The sequence below is a fragment of the Hyperolius riggenbachi genome, chromosome 3, assembly GCF_040937935.1.
Source record: "Hyperolius riggenbachi isolate aHypRig1 chromosome 3, aHypRig1.pri, whole genome shotgun sequence".
Classification (NCBI taxonomy): Eukaryota; Metazoa; Chordata; class Amphibia; order Anura; family Hyperoliidae; genus Hyperolius; species Hyperolius riggenbachi.
In genome coordinates this window covers 485,833,963-485,859,412 of record NC_090648.1, presented here as the reverse complement: position 1 = coordinate 485,859,412, position 25,450 = coordinate 485,833,963, and the positions used below count along the sequence as shown (strand labels likewise).

General features: G+C 43.8%; 1 protein-coding gene across 1 annotated transcript in view; it reads left to right on the top strand.

Moving 5' to 3' along the window:
- NDUFA9 (NADH:ubiquinone oxidoreductase subunit A9) overlaps nt 1-25,450 on the top strand; it is a 43,588-nt gene that overhangs the window by 5,198 nt on the left and 12,940 nt on the right. Inside the window, exons 3-7 of the mRNA XM_068278134.1 lie at nt 6,881-6,978; nt 11,129-11,220; nt 13,834-13,975; nt 16,288-16,390; nt 20,488-20,555. Of these exons, the coding sequence (XP_068134235.1) occupies nt 6,881-6,978; nt 11,129-11,220; nt 13,834-13,975; nt 16,288-16,390; nt 20,488-20,555 (503 nt within the window). The remainder of the gene's footprint in view (nt 1-6,880; nt 6,979-11,128; nt 11,221-13,833; nt 13,976-16,287; nt 16,391-20,487; nt 20,556-25,450) is intronic.

Genomic DNA, 25,450 nt, shown 5'->3' with positions numbered 1-25,450 from the left:
ATCGGAAAATGCTTGGAAATTGATCTGAAAGCAAATCGGACATGTTGGAAATAATCGATCTGACAGTAAATCGGCCAGAAAATTTCATAGCGTGTACCCAGCATAAGAGCTGGTAGTGTGCATGGTAGAGATCATCAGAACTGATAAAGTGCCAAGTAAAGAGTGGTGGAGGACCGCTTATAGGATAGAGAAGACCAGCACTGATGGGAGGCGGAGAGTCAGCCTGGACTGGAGTCTATTGTTTATATACATACAAGAGTTGTTTGTTTGCGATTCACACTTTCTATAGGGGCCCATACACTTAACGATATTCCTGCCGAAATACAGCAGATTTGATCACTGTGATCGAATCGGCTGTGAAATCGTTGCGCCAACGCTGCCCAAAATCGATCGTTCCCGAGGATCCGTCCGTGCGGAAGATTTCGCTCGATTGTAGGCGGGTCGGGAGTGTGTCGATAGCGGCGTTCGAATGTCCAACGACCTACGCTAGCGGCAATACATTACCTGATCCGGCCGGCGCATATCCCCGCTGTCACCGCTGCTCCTTCTCCGCTGGGCTCCAGCAGGCATCACTTCTTCCTGTCCCGACAGGAAGTTTAAACAGTAGAGCGCCCTCTACAGTTTAAACTTCCCCGGACAGGAAGTGCAGTGAAGCTGGAGCCCAGAGCGGAGAAAAAGACAGCGGAGACCGGGGGACTCGCGGCCTGCCGGAGCAGGTAATGTATGCTGGGGGGGGGGGGGGCAGCTTCACAGACGGTGAATCGATTTCATGCTGAAATAGATTCACAATCTGTTTGCAGTAAAGGCAGCCATACGATCCCTCTCTATTCAGATTCGATCAGAGAGGCAAATTGACCAATGTATGGCCACCTTATGGCTGTGTATAGTTTGTAAAAATAGCAGCAAATATAGCACATTTATAAACTATACTCAGCCATAGAAAGTGTGAATCGCAAACATAACAACTCTTGTATGTATATAAACAATAGACTCCAGTTCAGGCTGACTCTCCGCCTCCCATCAGTGCTGGTCTTCTCTATCCTATAAGCGGTCCTCCATCTTTACTTGGCACTTTATCAGTTCTTATGATCTCTACCTTGCACACTACCAGCTCTTAAGGGGCTTATACACTCAGCCGATTAACGATTGATCGCAAATGGATTGCTCAATCGATCAATTGCATTGGACCTAATGGAAATCTGATGGCAAAAAAAAAATGCCATCAGATCGATTTTCAATAGATTTCATACTGAAATCTGTTCCTAGTAAAAAAAAATTCTTAAACACATCAGATAGATCAGAAATTCTATGTGATGATCCATCTATGTAGGCGTTTCAACAGTGGTTGTAGGGCACAATATTCAGACTGGAGTCTATTGTTTATATACATACAAGAGTTGTTTGTTTGCGATTCACACTTTCTATGGCTGTGTATAGTTTATAAATGTTGCTATATTTGCACATTGTTTGCTGCTATTCTGTACAGTTTGTACTTGTTGTTCAAATGATTGTATTTTCACAGATTTTTGTCACATTGGGTATATTTATTCCAAGCATCTGTGAGGGAGCTCTGATTATAATCAGAATTAGGAGAGTTTTTAACTGGTTTTATTATTTTGTCTGGAGAATGTTTCAATAATGTTTATATTATTCATTACCTGATAGTCATTGCTGGCTTAAAGAGAATCTGTATTGTTAAAATCGCACAAAAGTAAACATACCAGTGTGTTAGGGGACATCTCCTATTACCCTCTGTCACAATTTCGCCGCTCCTCGCCGCATTAAAAGTGGTTAAAAACAGTTTTAAAAAGTGTGTTTATAAACAAACAAAATGGCCACCAAAACAGGAAGTAGGTTGATGTACAGCATGTCCACACATAGAAAATACATCCATACACAAGCAGGCTGTATACAGCCTTCCTTTTGAATCTCAAGAGATCATTTGTGTGTTTCTTTCCCCCTGCAGCTATCTTCCACTGAAGTGTCAGGCTGTTTCTTCCTGCAGAGTGCAGACAGCTCTGCCTGTATGTAATTCCTCAGTATGTGAAAGCCCAGCCAGCTCAGAGGAGGATTTATCCAGCTTGTAAAAGATAAGAGAGAAGAGAGAAGCTGCCCTTATTTAAATAATGTGTGCATAGAGGGGGGAGATGCATCACAGAACCACAACACTGAAGAACTTGGCAGCCTTCCAGACACAGGCTGACAAGTCTGACAAGAGAGAGATACGTTGATTTATTACAGAGATGGTTATAGTAGAACGTGCTGCAGTAGGCCAGAACACATTAGAATAGCTTTTGGAACTTGTAGGATGATAAAAAACAGGATGCAATTTTTGTTACGGAGTCTCTTTAATTGACATATACTGAGTCCCTATCTTGAGCAATACTTTCTTTGAATGCAGATTAGTTGTATCGTTGCCTTAGAGAGAATTACTTGTTGAGATTATTATCTTGCTCTTATTTTTGCTGTGAATGTGTTTGACGCAGATCCTGGCAGCTCTGACGCAGATCCTGGCAGCTCTGACGCAGATCCTGGCAGCTCTGACGCAGAGCTTTACATTGGGGGCTCTTTCGCCCCTTTATATATCTACACTCTTGTTCCTCTTGTAGATTGTATGCAGCTTAAGCCTGGTACACCCCTTCAATTTTGATTGGCCAATTTTACCATCTCCATGTAATATGAGGGTCAACAGATTTTAGAGTGGATCCAAAATAAACTTTTATTCATTGTATAATTGTGTTCCTTTCATATAGTTTATAGGGCATTCCTCAAGCCAAATACTTTTTTTTTTTATTTATTTATTTTTTTTTTGTTTTAATACTCAAATTCCCTATAAACTAAACCAGCCTCGCCCACTGCTTTTCACAGTGCCTTGGCATTTTCAGATAGTAGCAAGGGCTCATGGGAGCTCAGTCTGGGCAGGAGGAGGCGGAGGTGTTACTATCCAGAGATTTCAGAGGCAGGGGGGAGGAGGAGAGGGGACTGAATTTACACACAGGCAAGCTGATAGCATCTCCAGCTCTCAGCCAGTGACAATGTGACAAACAGAACATGGCTGCCCTCATTGTATCACAGGAATAAATAATCATAAACTGTTTTTAATCAATCATAAGCTGTTTGCAGTTAGATTTGCTATCTAAACTTTAGATAACATATATAGACCAGTTACTTGTTGTAGTTAGTTTTTCATCTTGGATAGGGTTTAAATACTACGAACAAATTGTGTAGGTAAACTCTCATACTACGTGGAGGTGGTAAAATTGGTCAGTGGCTGGCCAATAAATATTAACGCTGTGTACCAGGCTTTTAGAATTGGGCCAATCAAAAAAAAGTACCTATTATTGGCCAGTTGCAGACTGCATACGCTTTGTATGAAGATCTACAGAAGATCAACAGATAGCGGCTGATTGAGCACAGGGTGAAGCTGACTGTCAGTACATCTGGTTAGGAGTGGTCATAATAAGTAGCTACGAGTATGCAGCTAATCAAACTGATATTTAAATGGGCCCCCTGCGGCCGAGGGGGGGGGGGGGGGTTGGTTTAACTTACCCAACTCATCTGCCTTAGATGATGCACTCCAATCGCGTCCCACTTCATGGTCCAAGTCACTCCTATGCTTCCTCCTTCAACTCGGAAAAAGAAACTTACTATGGGGAGGATCAGGACTGCGGATGATGTCGGTGACGTCATTTACGATCCTCCCCACAGTGAAGACCGGAGTTGCGCGGTGAGGCTGCACCTATCGCAGGATCCAGGCAAGGTAATGTATCCAGCAGGCTAGGGGGGGGGGGGGTGATGTCCGGAGGTGCCGGCAGACAATACTAGCTAACCTAGTGCTAGCTAGTATCTAATGGTTACAATTAAAATAATAAATTAGCACTGGGGTGGGGGGGGGGGGGGGGGGGGGGTTTGGGGACTAATGGTGCAAAACCTCCTGAGCGGCGTAACGCTCAGGAGGTTAAAGGAAACCAGACAGAGATGAGCACTTTGGCACAAAATAAACATATCCCCGATAGATTTTACTAAATAAATAAAATAAATACTACTAGCCGTCCCGCGTCGTAGCATACGCCGCATCTTCTATCTATCTAATAGAGTACGTGCCTCAACCTTGAAGCAAGAAGAATAAAGGTGGGTACACACATCAGATAAAAGTCTTTGGAAAAATGAAAGATCACAAACCAATTTTACCCCCTTCCATGTAGTATCAGAGCCACACCTACACAGTCTATTCTATTGAGCTGTACTCCCCATTAGATAGAAATATTTGCAAGATGCTGCACACAAAGTTGCTGTACACATTCAAAAGATCATTATCTGCAAAAGATCCGTTTCTGCAAAAGATCAGTACCTACAAAATACATTCATAGTCTATATTTCCATGCGGATTATTGTGGACATTTTTCCGCATAAGGGCATAAGCATCCGCATACAATGAATTTTCGATGCTGGTCGAAAACACAAATATTTCTGAAGATTTTCGTGAAAATTCGCCAAAAAACGAAAACAGGATTTTCGATGCGAAAATGACTTAGGCGAAAATTCGCAAGGAACACTGCTACATGCTACATTAGCACTATCCAGGAGCGCCACAGGGAGGATTCCCAATGCCCCCTTTTTATACAACCGGAGGGACCGCGGGAACCACAGCGGCACCCCGGAGGGGGAGGCTAGGTGCCGCAGGCGACCCCCCCCCCCCCCCCCCCAAGCGTGGCCAGCGCCAGGGAGAGCCGTCTGCACCCACCTCCCAATATTAAAAACAGGCACTTACCGTAACGTCCATTGCGTTCTGCTACATGTGCATTAATTTTCTCATGGAAAGCATTTTTTGCAGTTTGTATCCTTTGGAGGCAGGTGGTGGATGGTTTGCTCCGGTGGTGTGAGCCCTGGAGTGAGTTGTCTGCACCTGTCCTCCCCCCCCCCCCCCCCCCCCCCCCCCCCCCCTCTGGAGTGCTGTATGTGAGCCAGCCCTGAGCTCTAAAGCTCGTGGTGACCCATGCTTCACTCCTTTCTCATGTGGTGCCCCCAAGTTAATGCGCATGTAGCAGAACGCAATGGACGTTAAGGTAAGTGCCTGTTTTTAATATTGGGAGGTGGGTGTGGACGGCTCTCCCCGACGCTGGCCACGCTTGGGGGGGGGGGGTCGCCTGCGCCTCCCCTTCCGGGGTGTCGCTGTGGTTCCCAGGCAGTGAGAGAGCCTGGGACCCTGTGGTCCCCCCGGTTGTATAAAAGGGGGGCATTGGGAATCCTCCCCGTGGCGCTCCTGGATAGTGCTTGCGAATTTTCGCCTCGAAAATCCCGTTTTCATTTTTTGGCGAATTTTCACGAAAATCTTCAGAAATATTTGCGTTTTCGTCCATCATCGAAAATTCATTGTATGCGGATGCTTATGCCCTTATGCGGAAAAATGTCCACAATAATCCGCATGGAAATTCAATCTATGCGGACGTTTATACCGAAAATTGCCCGCAATAATGCGCAAGAAACTTCTCTGAATGCGGGCGCTAATGCCCTTATGTGGAAAATGTCCGCAATCATACGCAAGTAATGCGAAAATGACTGGCCTTAGGCGAAAATTAACGTGAAAAAATTAGATGGAAAATTTGCCTGTCAAAACGAAATTAGGCGAAAATTCGGTAAAAATTTATCGAAACAAATTTTTGCATTTTCGCTCATCACTGGCATGTAGCAGGGCGACCGCTTTGCAGTATTGGTTTTTTGACCCTGCATAGTTTGGCATGCAAAAGCAAATGCATATTTGCATGAGCATTGCCTCATGAATAGCCAATTAGGCCAGATTTGCAAAGCCAGACTTGCTAGGGTAGGCCTCTTTTCCACGGACAGTTGATAGGCAGTAACATGCCTCTCAAACTCTTACAACTGCTCACTACTGCCTGGTAACAGCTTGCTGCTGCCTGGAAACTGCTTGTTGCTGCCTGGTATCTGCTCACTGCTGCCTGGTATCTGCTCACTGCTGCCTGGTATCTGCTCACTGCTGCCTGGTATCTGCTCACTGCTGCCTGGTATCTGCTCACTGCTGCCTGGTAACTGCTTGCTGCTGCCTGGTAACTGCTTGCTGCTGCCTGGTAACTGCTTGCTGCTGCCTGGTAACTGCTTGCTGCTGCCTGGTAACTGCTTGCTGCTGCCTGGTAACTGCTTGCTGCTGCCTGGTAACTGCTTGCTGCTGCCTGGTAACTGCTTGCTGCTGCCTGGTAACTGCTTGCTGAGCACACAGCTCAACAGTCCGTGGAAAAGAAGCCTAAAACTTGGTGATTGAGCACGCATACATTTTCTCATGCAAAGTACTTCTTCTTCTTGCTCGAAGGTTGAGGCACTTACTCTATTATATATATAGATACCTGGTATTTTCGCCGCTCTGGAGTGCCGTTTTTTGTGGTTTTTTTATTTTTTACTATAACTCCATGCAAAACACAGTTCATCAGAAAAGCATATTATTTAGTGGGCTGTGTGCTAAAATGAAATCACCATTTCTAAAAACCTCTTATGACTAACAAATATAGATAAGAAAAACAAACTATTTTTCAATATACCCTTACATTAGCAGCTCCTCCCATCTCTCTGTGATGCTGCAGTATACAGAAAGGGGAAAGCAGAGCCAGAAGGGGGCGGGCTTGGGCTTGAAAAGACATCAGAGAAGACAGACTCAGCTTTAATGATTCCTGAGCAAAGCCAGACTAAATGCTCAGTTGAGGATTTTATCAGGGCTGATAAGAAGCAGGCTGAGCAGTGAAGGTTGAAACAGAGAGCAGGGTGGATGTTTTCGCTAATGTTCCCACTGATATATATGGTAAAATACATGAGGGCGCTTCGTCTCTGGTTCACTTTATGTTTGCTGATTGCTGCGGTTTCTTTATTGCAGGACGTATCGGCTCTCAGGTGGTCATTCCGCATCGCTGTGATCAGTATGATGTCATGTACCTGCGGCTTATGGGCGATCTGGGGCAGCTGCAGTTCATGGTAAGAAAACGCGGCGGGGAGGCAGCGGGTCTTTCATTGTTTTTAAAGCAAGAGCGTCAGCCATACTATCTTAGGAAAAAAAAAACACATGTATAAGTAAATAAATACTTGTTCTACTTAACATATGTATTGTACTTTCCACATTTTCATTTCAATTAATGTTATATGGTTAATAAAGAGGAACACTATTCCAGACAATTTCCATCTTTACTGCCTTTGACTGAAGCCAATCCTGGTGTAATTTCCTCCCTTACTCTTTTTCTCTCCTCTGTTTGAAATGATGTATGCAGAACTGCACTGTCATATCTAGTTTGCTTTGTAAACATATGTGAGCACAGCATAGATCAAATTTCAGCAGCTTCTGCAGAGGAGAGAGATGATTTAGCTTCTATTTGCTTTCTGAGCCTCATGTCACACTGAACTGCCCTCAGCCAATCAGCAAGGAGCAGGAATGTGGGAGGAGAGATGAGCCTTTTTTTTTTTTTTTTTTTTTTTTAAGCTTCCATCTCCCCGGCAATGTAGAAGAAAAAAGCCAGGGGAATTGAGATAAGATTAATTACAGATTTATGATTATACTAGCTGATTTCCCGGTGTTGCCCGGGTATGTACAGTGATGTGAAAAACTATTTGCCCCCTTCCTGATTTCGTATTCTTTTGCATGTTTGTCACACTTAAATGTTTCTGCTCATCAAAAACCGTTAACTATTAGTCAAAGATAACATAATTGAACACAAAATGCAGTTTTAAATGGTTTTTATTATTTAGTGAGAAAAAAAACTCAAACCTACATGGCCCTGTGTGAAAAAGAAATTGCCCCCTGAACCTAATAACTGGTTGGTCCACCCTTAGCAGCAATAACTGTAATCAAGCGTTTGCGATAACTTGCAACGAGTCTTTTACAGCGCTCTGGAGAAATTTTGGCCCACTCATCTTTGCAGAATTGTTGTAATTCAGCTTTATTTGAGGGTTTTCTAGCATGAACCGCCTTTTTAAAGGGGAACTGAAGTAAGAGGTATACGGCGGCTGCCATATTTATTTCCTTTTAATCAATACCAGTTGCCTGGCAGCCCTGCTGGTCTATTTCTCTGCAGTAGTATCTGAATAACACCAGAAACAAGCATGCAGCTAGTCTTGTCAGATCTGACTTTAAAGTCTGAAACACCTGATCTGCTGCATGCTTGTTCAGGGTCTATGGCTAATAGTATTAGAGGCAGAGGATCAGCAGGGCTGCCAGGCAACTGGTATTGCTTAAAAGAAAATAAATATGGCAGCCTCCATATACCTCTCTCTTCAGTTCCCCTATAAGATCATGCCACAACATCTCAATAGGATTCAGGTCAGGACTTTGACTAGGCCACTCCAAAGTCTTCATTTTGTTTTTCTTCAGCCATTCAGAGGTGGATTTGCTGGTGTGTTTTGGGTCATTGTCCTGCTGCAGCACCCAAGATCGCTTCAGCTTGAGTTGACGAACAGATGGCCGGTCATTCTCCTTCAGGATTTTTTGGTAGACAGTAGAATTCATGGTTCCATCTATCACAGCAAGCCTTCCAGGCCCTGAAGCAGCAAAACAACCCCAGGCCATTGCACTACCACCACCATATTTTACTGTTGGTATGATGTTCTTTTGCTGAAATGCTGTGTTACTTCTACGCCAGATGTAACGGGACACGCACCTTCCAAAAAGTTCAACTTTTGTCTCGTCGGTCCACAAGGTATTTTCCCAAAAGTCTTGGCAATCATTGAAATTTTTTAGCAAAATTGTGACGAGCCTTAATGTTCGTTTTGCTTAAAAGTGGTTTGCGCCTTGGATATCTGCCATGCAGGCCGTTTTCGCCCAGTCTCTTTCTTATGGTGGAGTCGTGAACACTGACCTTAAATGAGGCAAGTGAGGCCTGCAGTTCTTTAGATGTTGTCCTGGGGTCTTTTGTGGCCTCTCGGATGAGTTTTCTCTGCGCTCTTGGGGTAATTTTGGTCGGCCAGCCACTCCTGGGAAGGTTCATCACTGTTCCATGTTTTTGCCATTTGTGGATAATGGCTCTCACTGTGGTTCGCTAGAGTCGCAAAGCTTTAGAAATGGCTTTATAACCTTTAACAGACTGATAGATCTCAATTACTTTTGTTCTCATTTGTTCCGGAATTTCTTTGGATCTTGGCATGATGTCTAGCTTTTGATGTGCTTTTGGTCTACGTCTCTGTGTCAGATAGCTCCTATTTAAGTGATTTCTTGATTGAAACGAGTGTGGCAGTAATCAGGCCGGGGGGTGACTACAGAAACTGAACTCAGGTATGATAAACCACAGTTATTTTTTTAAAAAGGGGGGCAATCACTTTTTCACACAGGGCCATGTAGGTTTTGAGTTTTTTTTCTCACTAAATAAAAACCATCATTTAAAACTGCATTTTGTGTTCAATTATGTTATCTTTGACTAATAGTTAACGGTTTTTGATGAGCAGAAACAAAAATGTGACAAACATGCTAAAGAATAAGAAATCAGGAAGGGGGCAAATAGTTTTTCACATCACTGTATTTGGCTGGTGTTGACTCTGCCCACTTTTTCTAACCCTAACACAATTACTCAATGACCAGGTTTGTGTGCTTTGCGGTCTTTGGCATCAATAATTTGCATTGAACTGAAAAAAATCTGATTGGCTGTTTGTGGCTCCACCCCCTTTTCTGAATTTGAACCCCAGTCACCCAGTGACCAACTGTACCAGTTTTGAGGCCTGTGCCATTAACAGTGCAATAATGGCAGCAATTAAATATTCCCCTTGAAAAGCAATAGGCAAAGTTTGATTCACTTTTGTAGACTCCACCCACTTTTCTGAATATTAATCTCAGTCACCCAGTGACCAACTGTGTCAAGTTTGAGAACCCTGCCATTAACAGTGTAAGAATAGCTGCAGTTTATATTCTCCCATGAAAAAAGTTACTATTTCTACCCATGAAATACAGCAACTCAATGACCAAGTTTATGAGCTGTGGGGTCTTTGGCATCAATAAATTGCATTTCCCCATTGATTGAAATTAAACAAATCTGATTGGCTGTTTTTGGCCCGCTCACTTTTCAGAATTTAAACCCCAGTCACCCAGTGACTGACTGTACCAGATTTGAGACCTCTGGCATTAAGAGTGTATGAATGGCAGCAATGTAAATATTCCTCTTGAAAATCAAAAGGTGAATTTTGATTGGCTGCTGTAGGCTCCACCCACTTTCCTGAATATTAATCCCAGTCACCCAGTGGCCAACGGTGTCAAGTTTGAGAACCTTGCCAATAACAGAATGGTTGAAATCAATCTAACAAATCTGGCTGTTTGTGGCTCTATCCCCTTTAGTGAATTTGGACCCCAGTCACCCAATGACAGACTGTATCAGGTTTGAGGCCTCTGCCATTAACAGAGTAAGAATGGTAGCAATGTAAATATTCCCCTTGAAAATCAATAGTTGAGTTTTGATTGGCTGTTGTAGGCTCCACCCACATTTCTGAATATTAATCTCATTCACCCAGTGACCAAGTGTGGCAAGTTTGAAAACCCTGCAATTAACAGTCTAAGAATGGCTGCAGTTTACATTTTCCCATTTTAAAATGAATGGCTGAAATTTGATTGGCTGCATTATGCTCTGCCCACTTTTCCTGGATTTGCAACCTCGGTCACCAAGTGACCAACTGTGCCAAAGTGTGGGGACTCTGGCTTGATTACTGTGAAAATGGCAGCCTTTAACATTTTTTTTTACATTGACATGATTGGGTGAAATCTGATTTGCTGTTTGTAGCTCCGCCCACACGTGCAGGGGGGCCGCGAGACCCCCAGAACATATCATCCCAGGTAGTAAGGCATCTGTATACCAAGTTTCATTCAAATCGGTCAAGCAGTTTTCGAGTGATCGCTGCACGCACGCACGCACGCACGCACGCACGCGCACACACACACACGATTTCATATATGTAGATAACATCTGTTGTTTGTAATGATAACGTTTGTTATGGAATGACTCTCGTGGTGGTTGGTCCTAACCCTGTGGGCTCCTTAGCACGGGGCAGCGACCGGAGGGGGGAATGACACTTTTCATGGTGGGAGACGCAGGTCTGGATATTGAGTGGATCTTCCAGGTTGTGTTTTTGTAATGCTCCACGGTTTTCTTTTTTTCAGGAGTGGAACCCGAGAGACCAAGCATCCACGCAGCAAGCCCTGCAGTACTCTAATGTGGTGATCAATCTTGTGGGGAGGGAGTGGGAAACCAGGTAACTCCATTTATCCATATCTGTAGCTGATGTAAGATTGAGATTCTCAGAGTTATAGGATCCAGATCTATAATCACCGTCTAACAGTGCGAGAGTTCAAGTGTTACCATTCCTTGTGTTAAAGGGAACCTAAACTGAGAAGGATATGGATTTTTCCTTTTACAATGGAAGCAGTAGAGTGTGTTAGCCATCAGTAAAAGATAGAAGTTTTGAATCAGGATGATACCATTTACTGGCTAACTTAGAGATAAGTAAACCGTGAGCTTTCGGCTTATAAAAAGCCTTCGTCGGAGGGGAACCAGTCTGACGAAGGCTTTTTATAAGCCGAAAGCTCTCGGTTTACTCATCTCTAAGTTAGCCAATAAATGGTATCCTCCTGATTCAAAACTCCTTCCTTTTACAATAATACCAGTTGCCTGACTCTGCTGCTCATCCTGTGTCTATAATACTTTTAGCCACAGCCCCTCAACAATCATGCAGATCAGGTGCTCTGACTGATGTCAGACTGGATTAGCTGCATGCTTGTTTCAGGTGTGTGATTCAGCCACTACTGCAGCCAAAGGGATCAGCAGGACTGACAAGCAACTTGTATACTTGTATTGTTTAAAAGGAAACATCCATATCCCGCCGAGGTAAGGTTCCCTTTAAAGAAGCCTCCTGCAGCTAAAAATGCTATCTTAAAGCGGATCCGAGATGAAAAACTAACCATAACAAGTAACTTGTCTATACATCTTATCTAAAGTTTTTTAGATCGTTTACACAGCAAATCTAGCTGCAAACAGCTTCAACAGTTTTTGATTATTTATTCCTGTGATACAATGAGAGCGGCCATGTTTTGTTTGTCACATTACACACAGGCAAAGCTGATCTGTATCTCCAGCCCTCAGCCTGTGAAAACTTCACTCCCCTCTCCTCCTCCCCTCTGCCTCTGAAATCTCTGGCTAGTGACCTCCTCCTCCTGCCCAGACTGAGCTCACAGCCTCCACTGAGGCTTAGAGTGCCAAGGCACTCTGGAGAAGCTGTGGGCGAGACTTGTTTAGTTTATACGTAATTAGAGTATTAAAACAACAAAAAATTATTGGGCTTGAGGAATACCCTATACACTATGAAAGGAACACAATTATGCAATGAGTAAAAGTTTATCTCGGATCCACTTTAATAAAATGTGCTGTCCTGCCGAGAAGCTGCTGGGTTGAGGCCGTTTCAGGCTCTATGGCTGTGGCTGCTTCTGCTGCTTAGATTGCATTATCCTGCTGTTCAGATCGAGGAGATGGAAGCCTATAGCAATGACAGTTATTGACATGTCACAGAGAAATCTAAGAGAGGAAGGAGCGCTCTAAGTGTGCACTTAGAGCGCTCCTTCCTCGCTTAGATTTCTCTGCACACATACCCTGATTTGGAGCAGCACATTGTGTAGTCACCTGGTCTGGACAATTGACATATTGGATTTGACTGGTCTGGTGGCCCAGAGTTTGAGCGCAAGGAACACACTTTTTTGCTCATTGACATGTCACAGCTGCCTGGAGGTAAGAGTCAGATATAATCATTGTCCAGAAGGGAGGAGTCAGATGTAATAGCTCTCGAGGGAGGGGTTGAACGTAATCCTTATCCTGGAGGGAGGAGTCAGATGTAACCATTGCCTTCAAAGGAGGAGTCAGATGCAATCATTGTCTTGGTGGGAGGAGTCAGATCTAATCATTGCCCTGGATGAAGGAGTCAGACATAACTTGTAGTAGGGAAGGGGCTGTGAAAAAGATACATCTTATCGCATCTGATATGAGCTTCCTGAAGAGTGAATATTTGCATATTCAGGAAGTCTCTGTATCTAGGCAACGCTAAAGTGTTTTGACTTTGGTATTTCAGTGAGCAAACCAGAGTCTGCTGTATCACTTTAGTCTACTTTAAGCTCTTTGGGGAAGTCCAACCTACATTTCCGATTTTAATCAGAGGTACACACCTAGCCGCTCAGTCCAATGAACTTCGCTTAACTGCCCCCTGCATCACCCAGTCCCATGCACGCCTCCAGGACTTCTCAAGAGCTGCTCCAACACTATGGAACTCCCTACCTCCACCCATTCGGACAGCCCCCTCCTTCAACATCTTCAAGAAGGCCCTTAAAACTCACCTTTACACTCTTGCCTACCACCCTTCATTAGTGCTCTAAACCTGCAACTGAACTCTGGTCCCCTACCTCTCGTGTCCCTACCTCTCCCTCTAGATTGTAAGCCTTTGGGCAGGATCCTCCTCCTTTTGTGTCCTAACGGATCATGAACCTCCATTACCGTACACCCATCCTAGGCATCTGAGTGAACCTAACTTGCCTAATCTCCATGCTCCCATCCAGTGACTGACTAAGCATTACCTTGTACTCATACTGTGCTGTGTGATCTGGTCTTTCTTGTATTCCTGTATTGTCTTATTGCTGTATGTCACCCCTAAATATCGTCTGTAACCTTAACTAATGTCCAGCGCTGCGTAATATGTTGCCGCTTTATAAATACAATAAATAAATACGTGATAGGTTTACTTTTAGATTTTTTTTAAAGAAATAATACTAATTCAGGTGGGAAATGGTTCTTATTTTTGGTTGTTTTCTATCTTTTTGCCCTTTAGGAATTACAGTTTTGAGGATGTATTTGTGAATATCCCTAAAAACATCGCAAAGTCGGCCAAAGAGGCTGGAGTAGAAAAATTCATTCATGTGTCACACCTCAACGCCGACATCAAGAGCCCCTCCAAGTACCTGAGGACTAAGGTAACCGCGGCTGGAGCCCCTGCTGTAGACAGGGGGGCACCTGAACTCTTGCACAGGACAGAAGGATAACAGAGAAATGCACCCTGTATGTATTTAGAGAGTTTTGCCTGTCTAATTCCCCCTCATATATGTCTAATCACACGTCGTAATTTGATTTCTCAGCTGTGTCAGCTGGCTGCCTCGGCAGAGCAGCTCATTTGTAAACACAGGATGTTAATCTTAAAACTGCTTCCATGAAGCAGATTTATTGCAGTTCTGTGGGCTGTAACAAAGAAATATTTTTCTTTAAAGAGAATCTGTACTGTCCAATTTGTACAATAAAAACCGCCGTGATCCTGGCTTTTAATCGCCAGTTTTAGGTAGGGTTTACAAACCAAAAACATGGCCGCTAACCATGAAGTGATGTATGTGTATACTGGTATATCTCATGTTACAGTATACTACAAGTTTTTAGTGTTTTTTTTTTTACATAGCAAATTTTCTGCACTCCAGTCAGGGATTCTCAGTTTCTCAGCATGGGCTGCTCCCTCCCCCCTCAGACAATCTGAATTTGAGAGCAGAGACCGGTCTGTGAGGGATAAACAAAGCACACACACAGAGCCTTCAGGGGGGCATGGAGAGGGCGTGCATAACTCCTCCCTATCACAGCAGAGGCAGTGTATTCCTCCCTGGGTCGACAAAGCTTGACAAAGAAAAGAAGATTAGATATATTAGAGACAGTGCAACTAGAAAAGGCTGCAGTAATCCAGACCACATTAGAAGTGTGGTATAGTGTGGTACAGGTATAGGAAGTTATAGGATAGAAGAAATCAGGCTGAAAATGTTGTTATAGAGTCTCTTTAAATGTTGTTATGCTGTTGCTTATCATTTAGAGCAGAGTTCTGAGTTCAGGGCGGCTTTAAAGGACATCCGAGGTGAAAATAAACTAATGAGATAAACAATAGTATCATCCCTTGAAAAATGACTTTTTTTTTTTTTTTTTTTTTTTTTTTTTTTTAGATATCCCACAGTTTTATTTTATATTTAAATCTGTTTAAGTTTTTACTGTTTGTCTGTCTCTGCTCAATGACGCCTTCACAGGAGTATGCCAGAGCTCAACTCTATAGTAGTAGTGTAAAGACCGGCACCATCAAATTGTAATTATGCTCTTTATTTTAAAAAGACACATAGACATGTTGCACGACGTTTCAGAGGGGTTACCTCCTTTCTCAAGTGAATTTCAGTGTCCGACTAAAACTCATACAAATGCTCATTTATATAGTAAACATACATGGAGTGTAAACCAATCACATTCAAATTCGCCTATGGCGACCAATCCCCTGTCCGCTAGCTCAGAGAGGACCTGATGGGGAACTATGCTCATAATATTCAAATGTGGGCTGACGTGGACTACCCGGCACGCACCACGCTGGAGTGGAGGAGGCGCACGCAGTATAACCCGCGGTGTAGAGCCGCCGACCAATCAGCCGCCAGTCTCAGGTGACATCACACTGGTCAAGCCTGCCACGCAAGGCGGACCAGATGGGAGACTGCGCCAGCTCAGGAACGGCCAACAGACCGCCCCCAGAGGCCGTGACGATAGCGCACCACGTGGGTGAGATGTAAACATCAAATCTATGACTTATTGAGCCTTTTTTATTTTTTCCTGCTCACAGAAGCCATTTACTGACAGAAAAGTGTTTTATGGTTGTAATTACTAATCAGTGAGGGTTACGCTATAGTCCAACCCAGTCCCGACCAGGACAGAAACTGTTACTTGCATACCTGATTTTTAACTTTTTCAGGCATCAAAAGGAACACAGCATAGTTATTTGTGTGCTTGGCAGTGTACATACACATGTCTATCTCATCATGTCACGTCACCTCGGTTGTCCTTTAAGGAAGAACTCCGAGCAGTTTACTAGGTTCTTCAGAACTCCCAAAACTATAATTATAGTTTAAAACTATTAAAAAAAATGTTCCTAACAAGAAACTCTTATGGCAAATCGCTCATTACAGTATTTGGAGCCACCTTCACAATTATTTTAGCTACTCCAGCTTGATTTAAGCTGGGAGCACGAGAGGTTCCCATAGGTGGAAGTCGTGTCATGTGACCTCTTCAAACTACTGCAGCTTCTAATCACTTTCATTACTGTTCCTTCTTAATACGGCCTCCTCCTGCAGAGCATAAGTCTTCATAAAAGGCAAGGAGATGTAATGTGAGGCAGTCTCTCAGAAGAGGTGCTTTTTGCTAATTCTAGAGTCGTAAGTTTTTTTTTTTGTGTTTCGGTGGTGAAGTTTTATAAACTGGCTGCGGATTGTGTCGCCGACAGGCGCTAGGAGAGGAAGCCGTGAGAGAGATCTTTCCAGAAGCCGTCATCGTCAAACCCTCAGAAATATTTGGCCGGGAGGACTGTTTCCTGAATCATTATGCAAGTAAGGCTCTAATTCATGCATGTCAAACTCCGGCCCGTGGGTCAAATCTGGCCCCCCATGTGGTTTCCCCACTTTGCATTGTGTTTGGGCCACCTTAGACCACCAGGGAAGCTATATTGGAGGAGAAGCTCTAAATCACCAGGGAAGCCATATGGAGGAGGGAGGGACAAAGCACTAAACAGTAGACAACAGGGAACAGCATGGGTTGAGGGAGGGGGGGCACTAGACACCAGGGAACTGTATAGGGGGAGGGATGACCGCTAAACAGCAGGAAACTGTATAGGCTAAAAAAAAAAAAAAAAACAGTTGCCTTAGAGACTCAGATTTTTTAATGTTTGTCATGAGGGTATGTTACTGTTATTTTAGTAAATAAGGGCTTGTAATTATTGACCAGATAAAAAGAAACAAAATAGAGAAAAAAAAATCCTTAATTTCCAATTAATATATTGTACTAGGAACATAATTTAAATGTTGTGATTGAGCCGGGGCAAATAAAATGTATATATTTTTTTTTTATTTATTTATGGTAGCCTATCCCATACAGCCATATCAATCCCTGCCATATACTGATGAGGACCAAAAGTCCCAAATAGGCTGTCTACATGTGGGGTTGATGTGGCTGTGTAATATTTAAAGCCATCGGCTTGCTATACACCAGCGGTTCTGGATGCTAGTCTGGCTTACAGGGGCAAAAAGAGATAATGTGCATATTCAGTGGTGGTGCATTGTGGGTAACCAGAAATGTTCACTTATAGCTGAATTATTGCAAGTTTTTCCTTCTGTTTTAAGAAGGCAAATTACACCATTGCTTATTATAAAACTATAAGGAATGGAATTGAAGAAATAGTGTATTTTTTTCCTTGTTTTTCACTTTAAAGAGGAGCTGTTAGGTATAAGGTCTCAGAGAAAATAAACACATATATCAGTAGCTTAATATTGGCTGTACTTACATTACATATGCCTTTCACTGTCCACGTTTGTACTTCACATAATCTTTATATAGTATTTGCAGAGAATGATGCTCATGGCAGGTTCCATGTTTGTCTTTCTCGTATGAAGCCAATTGTGATGTCATGTCCTGCCTGCTTCCTGATGATTCCACTCACAGAAAAGCTCGTACTGAATAACAGTACTGTGCAGTGAATATTAATTAGCCATGTGGCTAGGAACAATAGCGGACTCCTGCAGTGTACTCTGCCTGGAGATTTATCAGTGCTGTTAGCTGGACATGCTGTTGTAACTTGAGCCTACTTCTCACTAGCAGCCGAGGGGAGGGCCCCAGAATGCTTTGCTGTATGGTATGCGTCCTCTCGTCCTTTTTATGTGCTTGGGAATACAGAGCCTTGCTGTCAGCACACATCACAGTAAGAGATTTTTAACTTCAGTATTGCCTTTTTGACTTCCTTCTAAACTGTTTAACACAGGAGAATAGAGGTTTAAATTAGCTTTTGCAGCCTGACAGTTACTCTTTTAAACGCATAGAAAAGAAATTAATAACTGAAAACAAGTATTGCCCACAAAAAGCCTATTTTGTGATGGAGTAAACAAGATAAATATTCAGGTGTGATAAGCAGTGATATGCCTAGTACACACCATACAATTTTCTGTAATGCTGGGCATACACGGTTCGATTTTCTCTCATCAATCGAGCCGCTGATGGCTCGATTGATAATTTCCGACATGTCCGATCACCGCGCGGATCGTTTCCCCGCTCGATACCCGCAGGCGGACAATAGCGGAAATTGAGCGGAAGATAATGAAGCACCCGCGGGGACGAGCGGGAATCGATCCGGGTGGCTGCAGGGACGTGGCGGGAGTCGATCCGGCGGCTAATCAAGCCTCCGGGTCGACTTGTGTATTCCCAGCATTCGATTTTCTGTAATTAGATTATTTTCTGTAAAGTACTGCTAGAGACTGGTCATTATCTCTGGTGCATTGTCTTCTGGTTATCTCCTGCTGAGTAGAACAATGCTTATATTAGCTAGGCAGATAGATGGTTAGTTGCACATCAAAGAAGAAAAAAACAAAAGAAAATGAAAGGGACTGGCACTGCGGTCAAGAGACAAATATGGAGGAATTTTCCTGGTATGGGGTGGAAAAACAGGGTATTATCCTTGCGTGTGCTCAGGATGCTGAAAGGGTCATCCAATATATATAGCACTGTGAGATAAACCATCCGGCACTACGCTTAGGTAGATATAGATCCAATTATCCTTAATTTATTTCATCATTACATCCAAGCCATGTACAACTCCATGATTGGTGATACACAAAACAGTTCATATAAATAGTTGTTTCATACCCTGTCCAATAGCTGCTGTGGGGCAATGTGGGAGCAGCGGTCCGCCTGACGACCGTTTCGCTCGAAAACGAGCTTCTTCCGAGGCTCCGTGCGCACGGAGCCTCGGAAGAAGCTCGTTTTCGAGCGAAACGGTCGTCAGGCGGACCGCTGCTCCCACATTGCCCCACAGCAGCTATTGGACAGGGTATGAAACAACTATTTATATGAACTGTTTTGTGTATCACCAATCATGGAGTTGTACATGGCTTGGATGTAATGATGAAATAAATTAAGGATAATTGGATCTATATCTACCTAAGCGTAGTGCCGGATGGTTTATCTCACAGTGCTATAGATAGATGGTTAGATTGATCATTTCCAACATGTTGGAAATGATCTATCTGGCAGGTAAATCTAAAGCCTCATCTACACGTGTAGATGAGACGCCGATCCGGCGGCTCGATTAGCCGCCGGATCGCCTCTTCTGCTTCCCCGCGCGTGCGCCGGATTAGATTCCCCGCTCATCCCTGCCGGCGACGCTTATCTTCCGCTCGATTCCCTGCCATTGTCCCCTCACGGGGAGCGAGCAGGGAATCGGCGGAAGCAAGATCCGTCCTGTCGGATCTTATCAATCGAGCCGCATCAGCGGCTCGATTGATAAGGAACATCGCGGCCGCATCTACGCGTGTAGATGCGGCTTAAAGGTAGCCATACACTGGTCGATTTTCCATCAGATTCGACCAACAGATAGATCCCTCTCTGATCGAATCTGATCAGAGAGGGATCGTATGGCTGCCTTTACTGCAAACAGATTGTGAAGCGATTTCAGCATGAAACCGTTCACAATCGGTGGTGGTGGTGGTGCTGCCGCCGCTAACCCCTCCCGCCCGCATACATTATTTGCTCCGCCAGCGCAACTCCCAGGTCTCTGCTGTCTTCTCCGCTCTGGTCTGGTCTCCGGGTCCGGAATGCTTCACTTCTTCCTCTACTGTTTAAACTTCCTGCTGGGACAGGAAGAAGTGAAGCATGCCGGACCCGGAGACCAGACCAGAGCGGAGAAGACAGCGGAGATCTGGGGAGTCACGCCAGCGGAGCAGGTGATGTATTGCAACTGTATTGCGTCGGGCACTTGAACGCCGCTAGCAACGCGCTCCCTACCCACGGGCGATCGACGGTAATTTCCCGCACGGAGGGATCGATCTATTTCGGGACGAAATAGATTGAAATTTAGAGTGTAGCGTGAACGATGTGACGACAGATTCGATCCCAGTGGAATCGGCCTAGTGTATGGCCAGCTTAATGCTGGGAATACACGATACGTTTTCCGCGTTCGATCTAAAAATTCCAACATGTCCAATTCTCTGTTCGATTCTGTTCCGCTCGATTTCTCATAGAAATGAATGGGGAAAAAAATAAGAGAATCGAGCGGGGAATCGCATGGCTAATAGATCGAACGCGGAAAACTTATCTTGTATTCCCAGCATAACAGAAAATCTTACAGCAAATTGTATGGTGTGTACCTAGCAATAAAGTTATGGCCAAATGAATGAGGGAGTGCAGACTGGTGAAAATGGCTTTTAGCGGGTAAGGGTAAAATGGCCTGTGGGGTGAGGTGGTTAAATTGACCCCTATACTATTTCTCGACTTATGGCAAAGGATCTACGGTACTTCATGATCCAGGTACAGGTCATATTTTTACAACAATCTTTGTTTTCATGAAAATAATTGATCACTAAAATGCTGTGTAAATAGCCTTAGCTGTGAGACCTTTTTCTCTGCGTTATCTGATGTGTACCTTGTGCCTCGTTTCCCACAGACATGCGCTGGTTTGGTGGCGTCCCACTGATATCCATGGGCAAGAAGACAGTAAAACAGCCGGTTTATGTGAGTAGCGGCGGTAATGTTGCCTGGATTATTTATCAGACTTTATGGCGTCTCATGTTAAAGCAGAATGAAACCCAGCAATTCTTCTTTGCTCTAAAACATACTATTTATATATACTATCAACATTTTTTTTCTTTTTACTAGAACAGCATTCAAAGGGTTAACTTCCCTAGCGTTCTGGACGAGCTGAGCTCGTCCAGAGACGCTAGAGGGCACCGCTCAGGCCCTGGTGATCCGATTTTGATTAAAAAAAAATGTTCAAACACGCAGCTAGCACTTTGCTAGCTGCGTGTTTGCTCCGATCGCCGCCGATCCGCCGCTACCCAACGCGAAAGAGGCCCCCCCCCCCCCCGCAGACCCCGTGCGCAGCCTGGACAATAGCCGCCAGGCTGCGCTTTGGGGTGGATCGGGAGTGCCTGTGACGTCACGACGTCGATGACGTTGGCAACGGGGGAAGCTCTAAAGGAAATCCCGTTCAGAACGATGGCGATCGGAAGGGTGGGAGGGAGGGAGCAGGAAGGGGAGAATCATGTAGCTAGCACTAGGCTAGCTACATGATAAAAAAAAAAAATCGGGTGAAAAAAAAACCTTGCGGCCGTGGGAATCAGAACACCCAGCAGGTTAAACACGGGACAGAAAAGCTCAATGCTGGAAAAGCTGGATGTATCATCCGAACTGGAGATAATGTTATCTTGTGTTTAATTGTATCAAGTGAGGAATGTAAACAAACACTTCTCTGACCCTGCACACTCTCCTGAACACAGACAGACAGTCAGAAAGCATTTCTGCTTATATTTCAAGATGGAAAAAAAACAGTTATGAATAAAATGCAAAGGCAGCTCTCAGAGAAAAAAATGTGTACTTTGGGAACTTGTAATTTCTAAATGAATAATAATACTTCTGCACAAAAGCAAAGGGTTTTATACCGCTTCAAAGGACACCTAAAGTGAGAGGTATATGGAGGCTGCCATATTAATTTCCTTTTGCCTGGTATCCTGATGATTTTTCCGTGATCAGTAGTGTCTGAATCACACACCCAAAGCTAATCCAGTCGGACTTCAGTTAGAAACATCTGATGTGCATGATTCTTCAGGGACTGTTCAGGGGCTGTGGCTAAACGTATTAGAGACAGAGGATCAGCAGGCCAGCCAGGCAACTGGTATTGTTCAAAAGGAAATATGTCGGCCTCCTTATCCCTCTCGCTTCAGGTGTGCTTTTAAAGGGACTCCGAGCAGTGCAGAAACTATGGAAAGATGCATATCATTTTAAAGCTCTCTTTCTCCTCTTTCCAATGATATATAAACCGCCACCCTACGCCTTTTAGTTTTCGCTATTTTCACGATCGAAATTGCTGCGGCCGCGATTTCGATCGCGAAAATAGAGAAAACTAAAAGGCGTAGGGCGACGATTTAGGGGTCGTCAGAAAGAGAGCTTTAAAATGATATCCATCTTTCCATAGTTACATTGTATTACACAGGGCGACTTTTTCCTATAGTCAGCAGCTCCGTTCTGCTGAATGGAGCTGCTGACTTTGAGAAAAAGTCGTCCTGTGTAATACAATATAACTATGGAAAGATGGATATCATTTTAAAGCTCTCTTTCTCCTCTTTCTGACAACACCTAAATCGTCGCCCTACGCCTTTTAGTTTTCTCTTTTTTCGCGATCGAAATTGCAGCCGCGGCAATTTCGATCGCGAAAATAGCGAAAACTAAAAGGCGTAGGGTGGTGATTTATCGCCACAACCTGTGAAAGAGCAAAACGTGCAGTTAGCCACTGTAGTGGAACAGGGCCAGGAGATCTCTTTATTCATTTGATGAATTGTGTAACTAAGCCACTCCCCCTTCAACCAAATTGTGCTCCTTACTAGATAACCTAAAAACACTCCGCCTCGGGGTATGCTTATTGTATACTACCTCACCTCCAATTCCTTTAGATTTTAAGCTTGCAAGGGCAGGGCTCTCTCAGCCATTTGTTTCTTGGAACTCGTTATACATTTTACTCATCATGTTATGTTTGTCTCTGTAACATTGACGGATGTAGCAGACAACCAATAGGGAGAGCCAGACAGCCAATAAGGAGAGCCACACAGGCCTCTCACCTGATTTGTTCCAATACCCTGGAGGGTGGGACTTCAGTCTGGCAGTGCAGGAGATGGAGACTTTTTACAAGGCTTTTCTGAATCCCTTTCGATGTGAATATCTGTATACTCTTATACAGAAGAGCTAGATCTGGTGGCTGCAGCACATCTAAAGGGATGCTGAGGATGCACTGGATAGAATAGTCTGACTCATGCGCAACACATAACAGCTTTCTGCCTGACCAGCTGGTAAGTGAGACTTACCAAGCAGGGCTTAGTGCATTAACCACTGAATGACAAGCAGACTTATAAAAACGTCCTGCTAGAGCCTCTTAATGGCTCCAGGACGTTTTTATAAGTCAAACAGCACTGCTGCCACTGTGCATGTGCGCGCTCCCGCGTACCCGTACACGTGAGATTAGTGGGAAAAAAATACACCTTTATTTCCAAATACTATATTGTCACTATACTTTGTACTAGGGACATAATTAAAATCTTGTGATAACCAGAACAAATAGGCAGATAAAATGTGTGGGATTTATGCACAGTAGCAGTGTTTATATTAAAACTATAGGGGATGAAATTGGAGAAATAGTGTATTTTTTCATTTTTTTCCTTGTTTTTCCCCTTTCAAAATGCATAGAAAATAAAGTAATTGCTGAAAACGTATATCAACCCCAAAAAGCCTAATTGGTGGTGAAAAAAACAAGATCTAGATCATTTCATTGTGATTAGTAGTGATTAAAGAGAACCAGAGACGAAGCACCCTCATGTATTTCATTACATTTATCAGTGGGAACATGACCGTAAACACCTGCCATGCTTTTAGTTTTATTGGTGTCTGACTAATCGGTCTGTTATCAGCTGTGATAAGAATCCCCGACTGAGCATTCACTCTAGGTTTGACCTGGAATCATTACAGCTGAGTCAGTCTTCTGTGGGGTCTTTATAAGCCCAAGGCTGCCCCCTCCTGGCTCAGCTTTCCTGCTTTGCATACTGAGAGCTGTGATGACATGGGAGGGGCTGCTCTGCTGAGAAAGAAGCTCTGAAACAGACACGTGTATCTGTGTGCACTGTGCAGTCAGTCATCTACTGTATGCAGTTTAATTTCTATGAGAGACTTCCTACAGGCAGCCACACAGCATGCCAGAATAATAAAGTTGAAAGCACACAGATAGATGAAAGGCTGCAGCAGCCCTGCTTGTCTATAGTCTCATAGAGGCTAGACAGCACATCCAGAACAGCTTAGAACCTGGAAGCAGAAGGAATATGAGTCGGCAGCCATATTGGATTTTTCCTGGAGCAATAATGGATACAAAACACAAAAAAGGCACACCAGAGCGGCGAAATTATCAGGTAGAGCATTTATTCTTTACAAGCTATCAACTGATATGTTTATTTTGTGTGAATCATTCATCTCTGGTTCCCTTTAAACAGACACTGAAGCGAAAAATAATGATATAATGAATTGGTTGTGTAGTAGGGACAATTACTAGAACATTTGTAGCAAAAAGAATATTCTCATATTTTTATTTTCAAAAATACAGCTTTTTTTTTTTTTTATAACATTGCATCATTCTCTAATATTTGCAGTTTACACATTACTCAGCATTCTAAATGTTTTTTACAGAGCAGGCAGTGAACTTTTGACTTGTCCTGAACTGTTCTCTGCAAAAGAAAAAACAACACAGTTACGGTAACAACCTTCAGAAGACTGAGCTCTCTGCCATTTTGAAAGTCCTGGAGCTCAATGGCAATTTGCATAGATAACTGGAGTTTCTTAACCTCCTTAGCGATATGGATGACTTAATACGTCCATTACCGCCGGAGGTCGCCGCTCAGGCCCCGCTGGGCCGATTTGAATAATTTTTTTTTTTTTAAAACACACAGCAAGCACTTTGCTTGCTGCGTGTCTCACCTGATCGCCGCCGATCCGCCCGCCGCGATGCAGGCCCCCCCCAGGCGAGACCCCGTGCGCTGCCTGGCCAATCAGTGCCAGGCAGCGCTGAGGGGTGGATCGGGTCTCCCTGTGACGTCGATGACGTCACGGCGTGCGTTGCCATGGCGACAGGGGAAGCCCTAAAGGAAATCCCGTTTCAGAACGGGATTTCCTTATGGCTTACAGCGCCGGCGGCGATCGGAGGGGTGGGAGGGATGCGGAAGGGAGGGGGCATTATGTAGCTAGCGCTAGGCTAGCTACATGATTAAAAAAAAAAAAAAAAACGCTGCGCTGCCCCCTGGCGATCTTTAATAGAACGCCAGGGAGGTTAACTCTTCCTGTACTGGAAACAACATTAGACTTATGTCTCTGCTTCTAATGCTTTATTTCTTAGCTGTACTACATACTTACAAAGTTAAAAAAAAAAAAAAAAAAGGTGGGGGGAAAGGCTGCGCGTCCCTAAACACATGTTGCAATTGAATGGATAATCGCACGGGCATACATCGCCTCTGTCAGACTGAAAAATGCATGCCCTGCATCCTAGACAAGTGCTAACATTTATTAAACTAGCAGGAACTTTAGCTTCCAATATGGTTTGCATGCAAAGTATATTATACTAGACACTTGCGCCACAGTGAGGCAGACCTCCAGGCAAGTGACCTAACCTAAATTTAAAACCTTGGGAGCAGCTAAGCAAAAAAAAATGTGTAACTTACATTTTGTTGAACAGCGAGGAGAATGCCAGCGCATACCACTAAGGCTGCATCTGAAATGACCACCAGCTCAGTGTGAAGCACCTAAATAGATTTTCTGAAAACTTTGCATTCAATTCAGATGCAAATCATATGCAAATCTGCCACTACTTGTTATGCAAACAG